This window comes from Trachurus japonicus, chromosome 14 (genome assembly GCF_045865225.1).
Source record: "Trachurus japonicus isolate A0001 chromosome 14, Traja_1.0".
In the NCBI taxonomy this organism is placed as follows: Eukaryota; Metazoa; Chordata; class Actinopteri; order Carangiformes; family Carangidae; genus Trachurus; species Trachurus japonicus.
The window spans coordinates 23,431,219-23,445,461 of record NC_140920.1 but is presented as its reverse complement, the minus strand read 5'-3'; the positions used below and the strand labels follow the sequence as shown (position 1 = coordinate 23,445,461).

Sequence of the window (14,243 nt, the reverse complement as noted above, 5' to 3'; positions counted from 1 at the left end):
ACCATCAGGAGCGCTCCCTCACGTGCACGCGCAAAAAAACGGCATATTGAGAAACAAAGAGAACTTACACACAAAACAGTTAAAATTCCTCTCAAAAGGACCACAGGTTATTTGGAGAAGAATAGCCACATAAAATCCATATTTTATACACTGTAATGATTACTAATTGTGGTTAATAATGCTTCACAGTTTGGCTGTAACCAATTAAGAACACGTGTGTTGCCAAGTTGTGGAAACCCCCCTCCACAGTGACTGTTTTTATTATATCAACTACAGTATTCCTTTATAGGTAGCTCTACAACAACAAACACATGACACATTATTAGAAAGTGATTATGATGTGACCTCCATGTCTACAGTTATGGTCTGACGGTAAATTCTGCAATTACAAATGAAGCTATCAATAAACACGTGCATGCTTTCAGTCATATACAATTAGGCTATATCAGACAATGCAAGGATGTTCCACAACCTGGCAACATTAATCTTCCTATCATGGATGTGAAGACATTTGGACAGCCTGTGTAAATGAATGAGTTTTTCTTGGGGGGAATAGTATACAGTAGGATAGTACAGTACAGTAGACTGCTTAGACTTTAAGGAGGCAACTAGCTTCACAAGGTTGTCTTCAGTGCAATAACTGCAGATCCACCTGCAAACTCAGCGATCTAACACAATGCAAATGAGCCACTTCATTGATCATTTAATCAATTTGCGCTGGCTTGCGACGCCTTTTTTACTGAGGCAATACGTCTGTTCAGTAGGATACTGAAAAGACTTGTCACCACCCTGTGATTGTTTGAAGTCTAATTTATAGAGGATAGGGTCCTTTTTTCTATTTGTATAAGTCCACTCAGCAAAACACATCCTAAAGGCTTCAGTTTGTTGTGTCATTAGTGTGAAGAAGTTGGGTCAGGGATAAATTTAGTTTTTTTGTGTCATCCTATGTCAGGTGGCCGTGTGGTACAACAGGACTGGACTGCTGAAGTAGCTCATATTTAGTTTATTTAGATTCTGCCTCAGAGACCTAGTTTTTACAAACTTTATAAGGAGCAATGGAAGTTTAAGCTCTTTAATCACCCCCAGTGTATTGTTAGAGCTAATATTTCTGCAGAATACGGTTTTCCCACCTGATCGAGCTGAGATCTTTCCGCAGTGGCCTTGTTTTGAGTAATCCCACCTCTGGCCATCCACCAGCTTTCCTGTGACACTGTCAAATTAAACGCTTGTATGTTTGTTTGACTGAATTATCTGATGTAATCTGTTTGTCTTGAACCTCCAGTTCAGTCCTTGTGCATGCATTTGCAGAGAGTATATAGACTTAAGCTGAAGTAACTGGTTTACACTTCAAGGAAACATTTTACCTCAGAAGTTCACATCTGCTGTGCTTTTATTTTTGTGTAATGCAAAGTGACTCGGTGAGTTATTGTCACAGTCCAGTCTCTTCTAGTGACATAAGTGGTGTCATAGAGCAGATCACAAGAGAAACATGTGGAATAATTCTGAAAATAGACATGGATATTTAAACAAAATTTTAAAAAATCAAGTTTCAAATAATAAAAATAAATACCTAACAAACAAACGAAAAACAATTGGATCAACAAAAAAGTAATGAATGAATGAAAGATTTAACTCTACAGAAAAGGGGAACATTGAAGTCCTAATGGACTCTATGTTGTTTTAGAAAACAGTGTTTGTAGTATCCAGAGAGCCTCACAATGACCTCTTCTGGGCTGCACTGACGGTTCCTATCACAGAGGCTCTATAATAGAAAAATGTGTCACATGTGATTTGTTGAATATTTATGTCCCCCCCAGTGACGCCGTAGCATACATATTCATGCTGTTTAAAAATTCCACTCACAGCATCTTTTACTCTGGCTCATGTGACGGCTTTGTCAGACTGACTTGTATAACAGGCATGTGACGTCAAGTCCAAGTGGCTTTTTGACTCCAGCTACTAAATGAGCCAAAAGCTGGTCTTCTGCCAGGTCCTCCCCCTGGAGGATTACTGATCTGGGACCAGCTGCTCTGTTAGAACACAAAGTGCCACATGATACTGCTCCTGATATATAAAAAACCCAAATAAATATAAAAATAAATAAAACAATGCTCCCAGACACAGGACTCTCACTGTCATGTCAACCCTGTGATATACTTTGTTATCTGGGAAAATCTGTTTTTTAACCCCGATTATAGTAAAGTAAACTACGTCTGCAAAGTTAGTTCATTATATTTTTTATGTGTCACTCGTGTGGCAGTGGTCAACTCCACATTCTCCCACACAGTGGAAAAATTGTAGCCCAAGTAAATCTAAATAAAATCAGCCAAATCCACTAGTCACATTTTGCTGATTTCAGGTCAGCTGTGAGGGAACAGGCGCATCAGAGACATTGACCTCATGAGTCATTCACTAAAGGCAAAACAGCTGTATGAGTACCGGGAAGGAAAGAGGACATATTGGAAGAGTTGTGATTGATGAGAGGGTGACATGGGGAAAAAAGGGTTATTGACTTGATCCGAGGCCTGAAAGCAGAGCCTCAAGTCTCCAACACTGCACCTGCTGCACCAAAGGGAGCAATTCAAGTGTCTAAATGAAACACTGGTTAATCCTCCTGCAATAAAACCCCATGATGCCTCTAACTAACCAACCTCGTCAGCAGCCATGTCAGCACTATCAAAATAAAATCAAGACACAATGAATATTTAACTCAGAATGCTCCTGTGGCAATGGGATCAATAAACTTAAACAACACAATCACTGAAACATTCATATAAATTTATCATCTCATTGATTGAGTGTCAAAACATATCGTTGTCCATGATTTGAGTCATGATTTCACCCGCTATTTGCAGAAAAATCAACACATTAGCTAAGTTAGAAGGTTTTTTTTTACTGCATCATCTTTCTCTCTAGCCAGCTCAGTCTGTTCACAGTGTATATATCGGATTACATAAATGCTCTTGTAATCAACTCGCAGGCAAAATTTAATTTAATAACCAATCGAATGACAATACAGTCTGGACAGGATTCTGTACCCGGGAGACAAGCTTCCCCAGCCAGCGTGCTATTCCTGGTTTTAACCCAGTTTGCCCTGCCTTCCTCTACCGCATTTACATCTGACATGCTCTGACGTCAGTGACCCTCCTCCTCGTCCTTCACTGCTGAGTTACTGAGAGACGTGGTCCCAGGACACTAATCAGCAAGAAGTGATTTAATCATAAGTGTTACCACAGGTGCAGAGAAGGTGCTAATTGTTATCTTCAAGTGTGGTTTCTGTCCTGCCCTAATATCTATAGTTTGCAAACGGGCTGTTTTTAATGGCTCGCATAAGTTGCACTAAAAAGAGGGATAGTAACCCTCCTCACCCCAATTTAAATCATCCTCAGCCAATAAGTTTCCACAAGGATTTTGTTGCCAAGGAGCTGCTGGCTCAAGGCCAGCTGACTTGGCTGTCAGTCACAGTGATTTGTATAGCCCCGCCCAGTGTAACTCACACTCTAATCAAACAGCCTTCAATGCTGACGATGGAGCTCGGGAGCTCTTTACTTCAGTGTATTAAGTGCCTAAGAAACTGAGTTTTTTCATAATCTCATCTTCTTCTGCTGCATCCAAGTGGCTCCATGTTGATCTTACCTGCAGAGATAGTGATATTTAATGCCCATGTTAAAGGGATAGTTCAACAATTTGGCAAACTGGCCCATTGTCATAATCCCTATAGTCATAGCAGTAGGTTTGTGACCTTTAATTGTCGGTGCATGATATTTTTAGAACAGCGGAGCAGAGCCGCAAGCTGCTCAGAGCTACGCTATGGAGGCTAATGGGATTTTTTTGTTTCCATCATCAAACTCATCAAATACACAATCCAACAACTCCACAACGCTCTGGTGGACAAGTTGTGACCTGCACATTCACCACACTATGAGATAATAACAGAACGTTACGAGACAGAGTTGTTTTTGAGGCAAATTCATGCAAAACCACTGTGCGTTCCCGTCATGGGCAATTTTTTGGCAAGCAGTCTCTGCATTTGCCTCAAAAACAACTCTGTCTCGTTTTGGAGTTGTTGGATTGTGTGTTTGATGAGGGGAAACCAAGAAATTCCACGAGCCTCCGTAGCGTATATAGCAGCATGGGCCAATTTGCCAAAATGTTGAACTATCCCTTTAAAATTTGGACAAATTAGTCTTTATTTGTGTAATTTGTGGCATGAATTATCAGTGTGACAGTGATACAAAAAGAAATTGGTTGAAAAATTGTCAGCACAGTGACTCAATATCAGGCACGTAGTAATATTTGTGTAAAGTTGAGGTTAGTGATTAAAGTAGCTATTGTGTTATTAAGCATGTAAGTATTTCTGTTCACTTTTTCTTTGTGTAAGGTAGAATATTCTCTCTTTGTGGCATAGAGTCCCTTACATTTTAAGGTTATGTACAGTAAAGTCAGAGGCAGCCAGTTGCCATGTCACGGTGGACGAGGGTCCTCACAAATATAGGAATCTGTGCATTTCCCCCCATCTGGGCCCACCACGTAAGCCACGCTGAAAAAAGCTGCTTATCGGACAAGACTCATGATGGTAAACAAAATGATTAACAGCTTGTCAACAAACACCCACAAACACGCGCATGTCCACAGCTGTCGCTCTTTCTCGTTAACCATCAATATTTTCTGTTGGTCAGTTTCAATCTGACATGACAGAATAAAATCACCTGCTCCTTAAACTCTGTCACTTTACACCTCCCTGTCTTTTCCTGTAAACGCATTCACTGTCTCTTATTCCGTCCTTACTCTTGTCACGCATGCACACAACACACAGATTTGAACAAACACACACACATACACATACACCGTGGACTGCCAGGTGAGTAAACAGTGAGCTGCTGTACTTTGGAGTGGTGGATCAGGCTTCCCGGCATTGAGCTCAGGCTTCAGCTCGACTGCTGAAGCAGGCAGAAAAACACTGTCAGTGACAAGATGGCTGGGGTTTATTTATTGGCCCTGATTGTTGGTTTACAGCTGGAGGTGTTCGGGCTGGCAGCTGAAATCACCGAGGAGAACACAGGTAAATCTCAGGGGAGCAACTATGGATTAAGGAGGCGGATGGTCAGAGAAGTAAAGTATAGACAGAGGCTGGTGGTCAGTTGGTTGATCATCAGGCCTGATCTCTGACCCCAAGTTTTGAAATAACACACCACAAAAGCTTTCCATTATCAAACTCTCATCCTGGTGGTTGTAAATGTGTCATTTTCTCAGAGAACAGCATTTGTTGAATGTTTTAATTATTTTGGCTACAACAGATTTATATGACAGTTTTAACGGATGAAGGAAAATGCATAACCCAGTTCTCTGCTCCAAAAACTATGGCTTATTAGAGAGGACAGAGTAACATGGAGACAGCCTTATAATTAATCCGTTCATTTGGCTCTTTTTTGTCTTGTGTTTGACATGTTATTTATTAATGGTAAACAACCTTTGAGCAGCAGTAGATTTAGAAATGTAATGTGTTAAGCCAGTGGGGCCAATCAAAATAAAGGTTAGCATGAGCTGCTTTAAGACCGTCAAATGGACTCTGGGCTCTTGAGTTAGAGTGGACAGTTTAGTTAGGTCAGAGCTAGATAATGGTGTCACCTGCCACAGCCTGATACTTATAGAGCCTGATTATCTGCCAACATCATTTAAGATGAATGTGTTACTTCCATAGAAATAAACACTAGGTGGCATATTTCACATAAGCTTAAAACAAATAACATTGACAGCCAGAGGTGTTCAAGCTGAGAGGGACAGCTCCCCAGGTGGTCATGAGACAAATGCAGCAGGACGGATACATGACAAAGGTGTGGAGTAAGGTCATAGGGACACGTGCATAACATAAACCAGGAGGTTAGTTAGTCCATAAATCTTTTTAGGATTGAAAATGTTCCATGTAACTCCTCAACTCGCCTCAGCATTGATTTCTTCAGTAGCAATTTGTTAAAATGTGAGCAAATGTAGGTGGGTGGGTCCACAGCGTCACATGGTCCTAGAGCCTTACAGCACATACACTCATCTACAGTATGTGACTGCCAACAATGATGTCCGATCCTTCTCTGTTCTTCCAGCAGCAGTGTTTGTGTCCCAGCAGGCAGCACACACGCTGCTGCGTCGCCAGCGCAGGTACAACAGTGGCAAACTTGAAGAAGTGCTTCAAAAAGCCAATCTGGAGCGGGAGTGCATGGAGGAAGTCTGTTCAATGGAGGAGGCCCGGGAGTGGTTCGAGCATGATGAGAGAACTGTAGGTTTCACACACACACAAATAATCTACTCTGTTTCTGTTACAAAGGGTTTATAAAGGTCTGTTATTAACACTGATGTTTCTCTCTCAGATTGAATTCTGGGCCAAATACATGGGTGAGACAAGTGAAAGTTTTCAAATTCAGAGTTACAGCAATTTAGAGCATACATACACCTCTAAATCTGTGTGATACTTATGTACAGATGGTGACCAGTGTAAACCACCCCCCTGCCATAATGGAGGTGTGTGTGAAGATGGAGTCAGTGCTTACGTTTGCTGGTGCAAACCGGGTTTCAACGGCAAGAACTGTGAGATTGGTGAGTGTGTCTGACCGGGTATCAAACACATACAGAGGTGGAGGTACACAGCTTCATGACTTGAGCTAGAATGTACATCCTCCTGATCAAATATTACTCCAATAGAGTGAAAACTGTTCAGTCAACCTTTGTACTTGAGTACAAATAAAACAATGTACTACCCCACATGAAAAGAACCTATAGGTTTTAATATAGGTTTGAATATAAATACATAAAATTGGCCGTTTTCATATATACGCATATACAGTATACTATATATATATATATATGGTGCATATATGCTGCACATGCTATGCTGCATATATGTACAGATAAACTGCATATAGGTTTCATATATGTAAACACAGATAAACATATATGCAGTTTATCTGTGCATATATGCTGCATATATATGCACCATATATATGAAGAGTTAATTTGCAAAAGCAGATAACTCCGTTTTCAAAAGAAATTCAATTTTTTTTTCAATTACTATTTACACCAGGTGATATCAGTCAAACCAAAGTTGAGTGGCTTTGACCAAGGAGATGAGACATAACAAAACAGATGTAGCTCAAAAAAATAAAGCTTTATTGACAACAACACTATGCAAAGAATAATTCAAAAGCATCGGTTCATTTTTTTCAAAATGGCATTTATCTGCTTTTGCAAATGAACTATATATATATATATATATATATATATATATATATATATATATACATATGTATATATTTCTGTGTGTGTGTGTGTGTGTATATATATATAGCACATATGCGAATATATGAAAACGGCCAATTTTATGTATGTCACGTATATTGAAACCTATATTAAAGGGACAACGAGGAGTTTCTATTCGGTTATAAAAAAGTCTCACGTTAATGTGGATGAATCTACGCTACCCACACTTGTTAATGGCTCCATTTTCGATAAATATATCGTTTTGTCTCTATCGTTATTTTGTTATTTTAATTAATGGTGGAAATGCTGAGCGAGCTGACCAGCGTTTCCTTATTTTCGGTTTCGCGGACGCTCATGAGAATAACGCCGCCGTATTGCCGTTTATGGTCGGAACTACGCCGGTAACTGAACCTCTTTGAACCTCTGACTTTAATTCTTGATGAATGAAAACATGAGTCTGTCTTGCGCCGGTCAAAGAATTTCACTGTGCGCGCAGAGGCTCATAAATGTAGTGTGAAAATGCTTCGCTTTTCCAAAACTCCTCGTTGTCCCTTTAAAACCTATACTGTAGGTTCTTTCCGAGTTTGAGTATTTTCTTATGTCAACACACTGTTGTATCGTTCCACATTTACAGAACCACATGACTGTTGTATCCCATTTTTTTAAACAGTGAAGTTTGTTTGTAGTAAAAACAAAACATTTAAAACTAAGGGAATCTTTCTTTTTTTCCAAAGTAAGAATCTTCTGCCTCATCTTTATCTAATACAGCTTTGTTTAAAGGGACAACGAAGAGTTTCTATTTGGTTATAAAAAAGTCTCACGTTAATGTGGATGAATCTCCGCTACCCACACTTGTTAATGGGCTCATTTTCGATAAATATATCGTTTTGTCTCTATCGTTATTTTGTTATTATTAGTGGTGGTGGAAATGCTGGTCGAGCCGACCAGCGTTTCCTTACTTTCGGTTTCACAACGAGTCATGAGAATAACGCAGCCGAATCACCGTTTATGGTCGGAACTACGACGGTATGTGAACCTCTTTGAACCTCTGACTTTAATTATTGATGAATGAAAACATGAGTCTGTCTTGCGCCCGGTCAAAGAAATGTACGGTGCACACGGAGGCTCATAAATGTAGTGTGAAAACGCTTCGCTTTTCCAAAACTCCTCGTTGTCCCTTTAATGTACAAAGTACTTGTATAATGTAGTGAAATCAAATATACAACATTTGTCTGTGTAGTGGAGTAAATGTTTTTGAAAAAATATTACACTCCAACTCCAGTTATGTACTTGTTTACTGTCTACCTTTGTGTGTGTATAGAGAGATGATTAAGCAAAACACAGTGTGAAAAAAGAGTTTAATTCTGTTTTTCCACTTTCCTAGAGGTGGCCAAGCAGTGTACAGTCAACAACGGTGGATGCTCTCATTTTTGTGTGATGGTGGAAGACCAGGCTATGTGCAAGTGTGCTTTTGGCTATAGACTTGGATCAGATCAGAAGAGCTGTGAACCAACAGGTAAAATAGTCTTTCAAACCAGAGAAGAAGAAGACACAGTCTTCGGTACTGTACATCAGCACAAACACAAACCCACCAACTACAAAATATTAATATTTATTTACACCTGTCATCCGCCACGCCCAAACTTGAGGCGCTGGTGACTGAATGAATTCCTGGTATCAGCTGCTGTACATAAACTTCCCCACAGATAGCCTGGTCACAGACCAGATGTTAGGCCTGATATACAGGTTGGCAGTGAAGACAGAAAGCTGGAATCATCCCTCATGCCTTCGCTGTCCATTAAGGGATTGCAGGCTGCCGCGTCGTAAACTGTATTGCTGTTTATAGCTGTCAAATAAAAGACAGAATTTATGGTTATTGCAGCTTGAATACTAATTAGGAGCCACACAGAAAACCAGCACATCCGCACCTACAGTACAATAGTCATCTTAAAATATAACATTTTAATTTAATAACATTTGAATGTGACACCCCCTTTGTCTGTCCTGAACAGGAGCTTTTAATTTTTTTTCAGTGGCAAGCATGGGCAGATTTTTGAGAGACTTTGGTAGAATGGCATGCCTTGACATAAAATTCCGCCTGGAAATTGAATGAGTTATTTATGTTTTTTATGGTTTTTAGACAGTGTTATAATATATTTGTTCAAGTTTTTATTGTCAGTATAATTGTTTTTACAATTTCAAGCTTTCAAAAATGTTTGATCTCTGTTTTTGTGTATGTGATAGAATGTTAAATTTAAAAAAAATCAAATCGATTTTGATTTTGAAAATTTGGAGTACTTTTTCCTTAGGTGTGTTTATATAATTGGTGAAAAAGAAAAAATAATTATATCATCAGATTGCATAGGTTGTACTGAAAAAAATGATATGAGACACTCTGTCCTGCACACTCTTATAGCCCCTGTATATACGTTTTAACATAGTAATGTAAAAAAGCACATAGAATGCTCTGTGTTCTAAGGGTTAAACCAGCCGGCTGACCGATCAACTGTCAATCTGTATTCGTGAAATTCACAATTTCCACTTTTTTTTATCCTGTGTGTCCATGTGTGTGAAAGGACAAATGCCCATCAGGAGTTCAGGAGTGTTAAAAATGGCAGCTGTGTGAAAGACTAAATCGCTGGGAGACCAGCGACTGCAAACTGCAAAGCATGTGACAGAGTGACAAAGAGCTGGAGGGCAACATACTCAGCTGTGAAAAATTGACACTGTAATATTTTGTGATGTCTATAAAAAATATGATCTCTTTGTTTTACTTTTGTTTTTCCTGCAGGATCATTCAGCTGTGGTAAGGTGACCGCCTCATCCGCCACCAGGACCGTCCTGCATCCAGACATGATGAACGCCTCTGAAACGAGCTACACGAGTCAGTGGGACGACGACTATGATTACAATATAACACACACAACTGAAGATTACCTCAACATCCCTGTGAATGATTCCAACAGCCCTGAGGCGAGCAGCGTCACTGAAACAACTCGCACCAAGAGAGCGATATGGCCTAGCTTTGGTTTGCCCACGCTCCCAACCATCACAGAGCTAGAAAACTCTGACCAGAGGATTGTAGGAGGCAATGAGGCCTTCCCTGGAGAGATACCTTGGCAGGTACTGTAGAGTGGAGACACAGGGAAATGGAAAAAGCAAAACAGATGATATATACTGTACTTTCAAGTCAGAGATGCTGTTCATAGCCAGAGCTGAGGTGTGGTTTTCTAGATTGCATCTGACACGGACACCATTTAACACGGGAACACATTTAGAAGATTTAATTTAAAATAACGTATCCATAGACCTGAAGTAAAGGGCATATGTGATTGTTTGATCTTGAAGACAAAGGGGGTCAAGTGGTTAGATCACATCCCATGTTGGTATAGCCCGAAGCAGTGATCTCCGGTTCAACTCCCGACAGTACTTTCCTGTCTCTCTTTACTGTCCTATCTAGTAGTAGTATTTTTAAAAAAAGGTCTCCTTTGCAAACCAGGCATACTGTATGGAGTAAAGCAATGGAAGTGTGGGCATTTAAAAGTTTTCATCTCAGCCTCTAGTGTTTGTACCATGACAAATGACGAAATAAAACTGATCAGGATTTTCCCATTCAGAGGTAGAGGGGTCGGAGCAGAAGTCATTACTCGAAAAGAGTAAGAAAAGTATAGAAAAGAGCTGAAAAACAAACTACAAACCATTAGTTTTGAGGAGTTAGGACAAATAGGTAGAAGAGGTGAGAAACCGTCATTCAGATTAGGGAGCAACAAGGCAGCATGTGTAAGAAACAAATACCTAAGTGTGTATGTTCCTGTGTGTTTTGCAGGTTACCCTGATGTCTGACTCAGTCTCCCTTGGGAGAAAAGTGCCCTTCTGTGGAGGATCTCTGCTCAGTGAATTATGGGTCATCACCGCCGCCCACTGTCTGGTGGAGTCTGGCGCTGCTGAACGCAGTTTCATCGTCAGAGTCGGTAGGAAAACTACTGTCATCAGATCGATGTTCTCGTGTCCTGAATGTCTGATTGGTAGCTCTCAAAGTAGTAAAGTTATTTGCATGTTGAGCCTAATAACTACAAATAACTTAAAGGGATAGTTCAACATTTTGGCAAATTTGCCTATTGCCATAGGGATAGGTTCCTTATCTTTATATTCGGTGCGTGTTGTTTTGAGATCCGCGGGGCAGAGACGCGAGCTGCTCAGTGAACACAGTGGAGGTGAACGGTACTGGTCCCCTGTCCCTCATCAAACTCATCAAATACATATGAATCCAACAACTCCAAAACGCTAGTAGTGGAGAAGGTGTGACCTGCACATTAGCCACACTATGAAATAATCATGTATAATTATGTAACATTACGACACATGAAGCAAATACTCTGCTTGCGCTTTTGAAATCACTCCGGCCAGCAGCTGTGTCTGGAATGTAGTTCCGGCTATGAATTTGCATAGAAAACAACTCAGTCTCATAATGTTACATTATTATTTTATAGCTGGTGAATGTGCAGGTCACAACTTGTCCACAAGAGCGTTTTGGAGTTGTTGTTGGATTGTGTATTTGGTAAGGAACAGGGGACCAGTACCGTTACCTCCATTGTGTTCACTGAGCAGTTTGTGTCTCTGTCCCGCTGATCTCAAAACAACATGCACCGATAATTAAAGGTAATGAACTTACTCCTATGACTACAGGGATTATGGCAATAGGCAAATTTGCCAAAATGTTGAACTATCCCTTTAAGTTAATAAGGTAATACTTACTACCTAGCAACTTGCCTCATAAGCTGGGAGGTCCATTGCATGTGCTGTCCTGTATAGTTCTGTTATTATACATAAATGTATTGATGTTTCTAGGTGAGCACGATGTGAGTAAGGAAGAAGGTGAAGAGCGAGACCACGAGGTCGCAGAGAAACATATCCACACCCATTATGATTTTGCAAAGTCACCATATAACCATGACATTGCCCTGCTGAAGCTCGCCACTCCAGTGGAACTGTCCAACAAACGGCGTCCCATCTGCCTGGGCCCCAAAACCTTCACCGAGACCATCCTGAGGGAGTCCAGGCTGTCCCTGGTGAGCGGCTGGGGACGCATTAACTTCCAAGGCCCGGAGGCCAACAAGCTTCAGAAGCTGCAGGTCCCCTACGTAGATCGAACCCAGTGTAAACAGAGCAGCCGGGACCACATCACACGCTATATGTTCTGCGCTGGCTACCTAAATGAAAAGCAGGATTCCTGTCAGGGGGACAGCGGGGGCCCGCACGCCACCAGTTATGAAAATACTTGGTTCCTGACAGGTATCGTCAGCTGGGGAGAGGAGTGCGCCAAGGACGGGAAGTATGGCATATACACTAGAGTCTCTCGGTACTACCCGTGGATCAGTTCCACAACAGGGATTCAGTATGACAGCTAACAAACAGAGTCACACGAGGAACACAGCTGTCAACATGAAAATAAAACAATTAGCCTTGTTCTTAGAGAGTGAAAGTTATTTCTTCTACTGAGTCAAGTGTTGATGTTAATTTTGACTTTCCAATAAAATAGAACCAAATATATGAGAATTTTTATGTCTCTGTTTGAATATTACTATAATACACTGGGCCAGATTTACTAAGGTCCCAGATAACGGGCGCTATATTGTTTGCGCCCGCTAAAATATTGCGTGTTTGGTTAGTGCACGCAAAACAGGTGATCTACTAAGAGAAACCCGCTAAATGAAAACACGTGCAAACTGCAATATGTAAATGAGGGTTTTGCGCGTGGTAATCGTTTCCGCCATGGAGAGAGTGGACAGAGAGCTGGATGGACGAAGGGACAGAATGACATTTGATCCGATGCATACAATGACAGCATGTGTGTTCATCTCTCTCGCGCTCTGTTTAGATAAATAAACACGAATCGCTACAGGGCCCAACTCGTCATATAGTGTGACGAACAGGCAGCAGCTGCAGCGACAATCACACACCTAGAATATGTGTGTGTGTGTGTGTGTGTGTGTGTGTGTGTGTGCCGCCCATGATCGAGTGGATTAATAGAGAGCTATGGTGAGACACACGGATCTAAATGCTCTGACCACTGACCAGAGGGATCAAAGACGGGTGAAGGCAGCGGTGACGTGTCCCAGTCCGGGACCGGGACTGAGAGACGGAGCTGAGCAGCCAGGTACTGGAGAGGAGAGGAGAGGAGCGCACTGCAGGACAGACGTGCCCCGTGCGTAACGGCGCGTAAAAGACTTTTAACACGGCTGAAAAACTGTTACAGAATTACCCAGACGTGAGGAAATGCAGAGATGTAAGATCACGGGGCTCTGACAGGTATCAAACCAATAAACGCATGCTACATAGCCAACATAAGCATTACCAGGTGTTTACTTACCTGTATAGAAAAAAACAGAGCGGGTTCAGAGAAGTTCATTATTTGTTGTAAAAGTTGTAAAAGCAGTGGAGAGGACCTTTCTTTTCTTGTACTCAGCGTAGCATGCTAACCAGCTAACATGACCCAATATCTTTCTAATACCAACTTGCTGTAGCATCCAGTCTGCCCTGAAGAAGCAGAACAGGATTTTAAGCTAAACTATGGTTTAAGCTCATGTCAGGATCATTAAGAAAACAGGGTGTTAGTGCCAGTGTTGACGATGTGGTGTTAAAGGCTCATAATATTAATGAGCCCCACAGTGTCAAGGCCCTAAAATTTTTACATGCAGCCTTTATTAATGTTATTTAATAAACTAAATCTAAATCAGCCTTGTCTTCTTTATAGCAGAAATAAATGAGTTGCAAATTTTTGTATGACTTCACTGCACCATAATTATATTATTTTTGTCGGTCACAGACGCAAACATCTGCTCATGCTGTCATGAAAGGAGATTTCATCAGTTTAAAAAGCAGTGTAGATGTAGTCTGTGGACTATGTTTTGTCGGAAAGAAATCACATCAGTCAGGTTCAAATCAAATAATCCTGTGCTTATATTTTGGAAAATAATATATATTATGCATTATAA

At 40.8% G+C, this 14,243-nt stretch overlaps 1 protein-coding gene across 1 annotated transcript; it reads left to right on the top strand.

The window, feature by feature from the left end:
- The first annotated feature begins 4,815 nt into the window (after positions 1-4,815).
- On the top strand, positions 4,816-12,796 carry f9b (coagulation factor IXb). The gene is made up of 8 exons (XM_085798404.1): positions 4,816-5,062; positions 6,099-6,271; positions 6,363-6,387; positions 6,475-6,588; positions 8,633-8,764; positions 10,040-10,371; positions 11,075-11,219; positions 12,097-12,796. Exons 1-8 carry the CDS (start codon positions 4,975-4,977, stop codon positions 12,654-12,656), a joined length of 1,569 nt encoding a protein of 522 aa, XP_085654530.1. The 5' UTR covers positions 4,816-4,974; the 3' UTR covers positions 12,657-12,796.
- Positions 12,797-14,243: the final 1,447 nt, after the last annotated feature.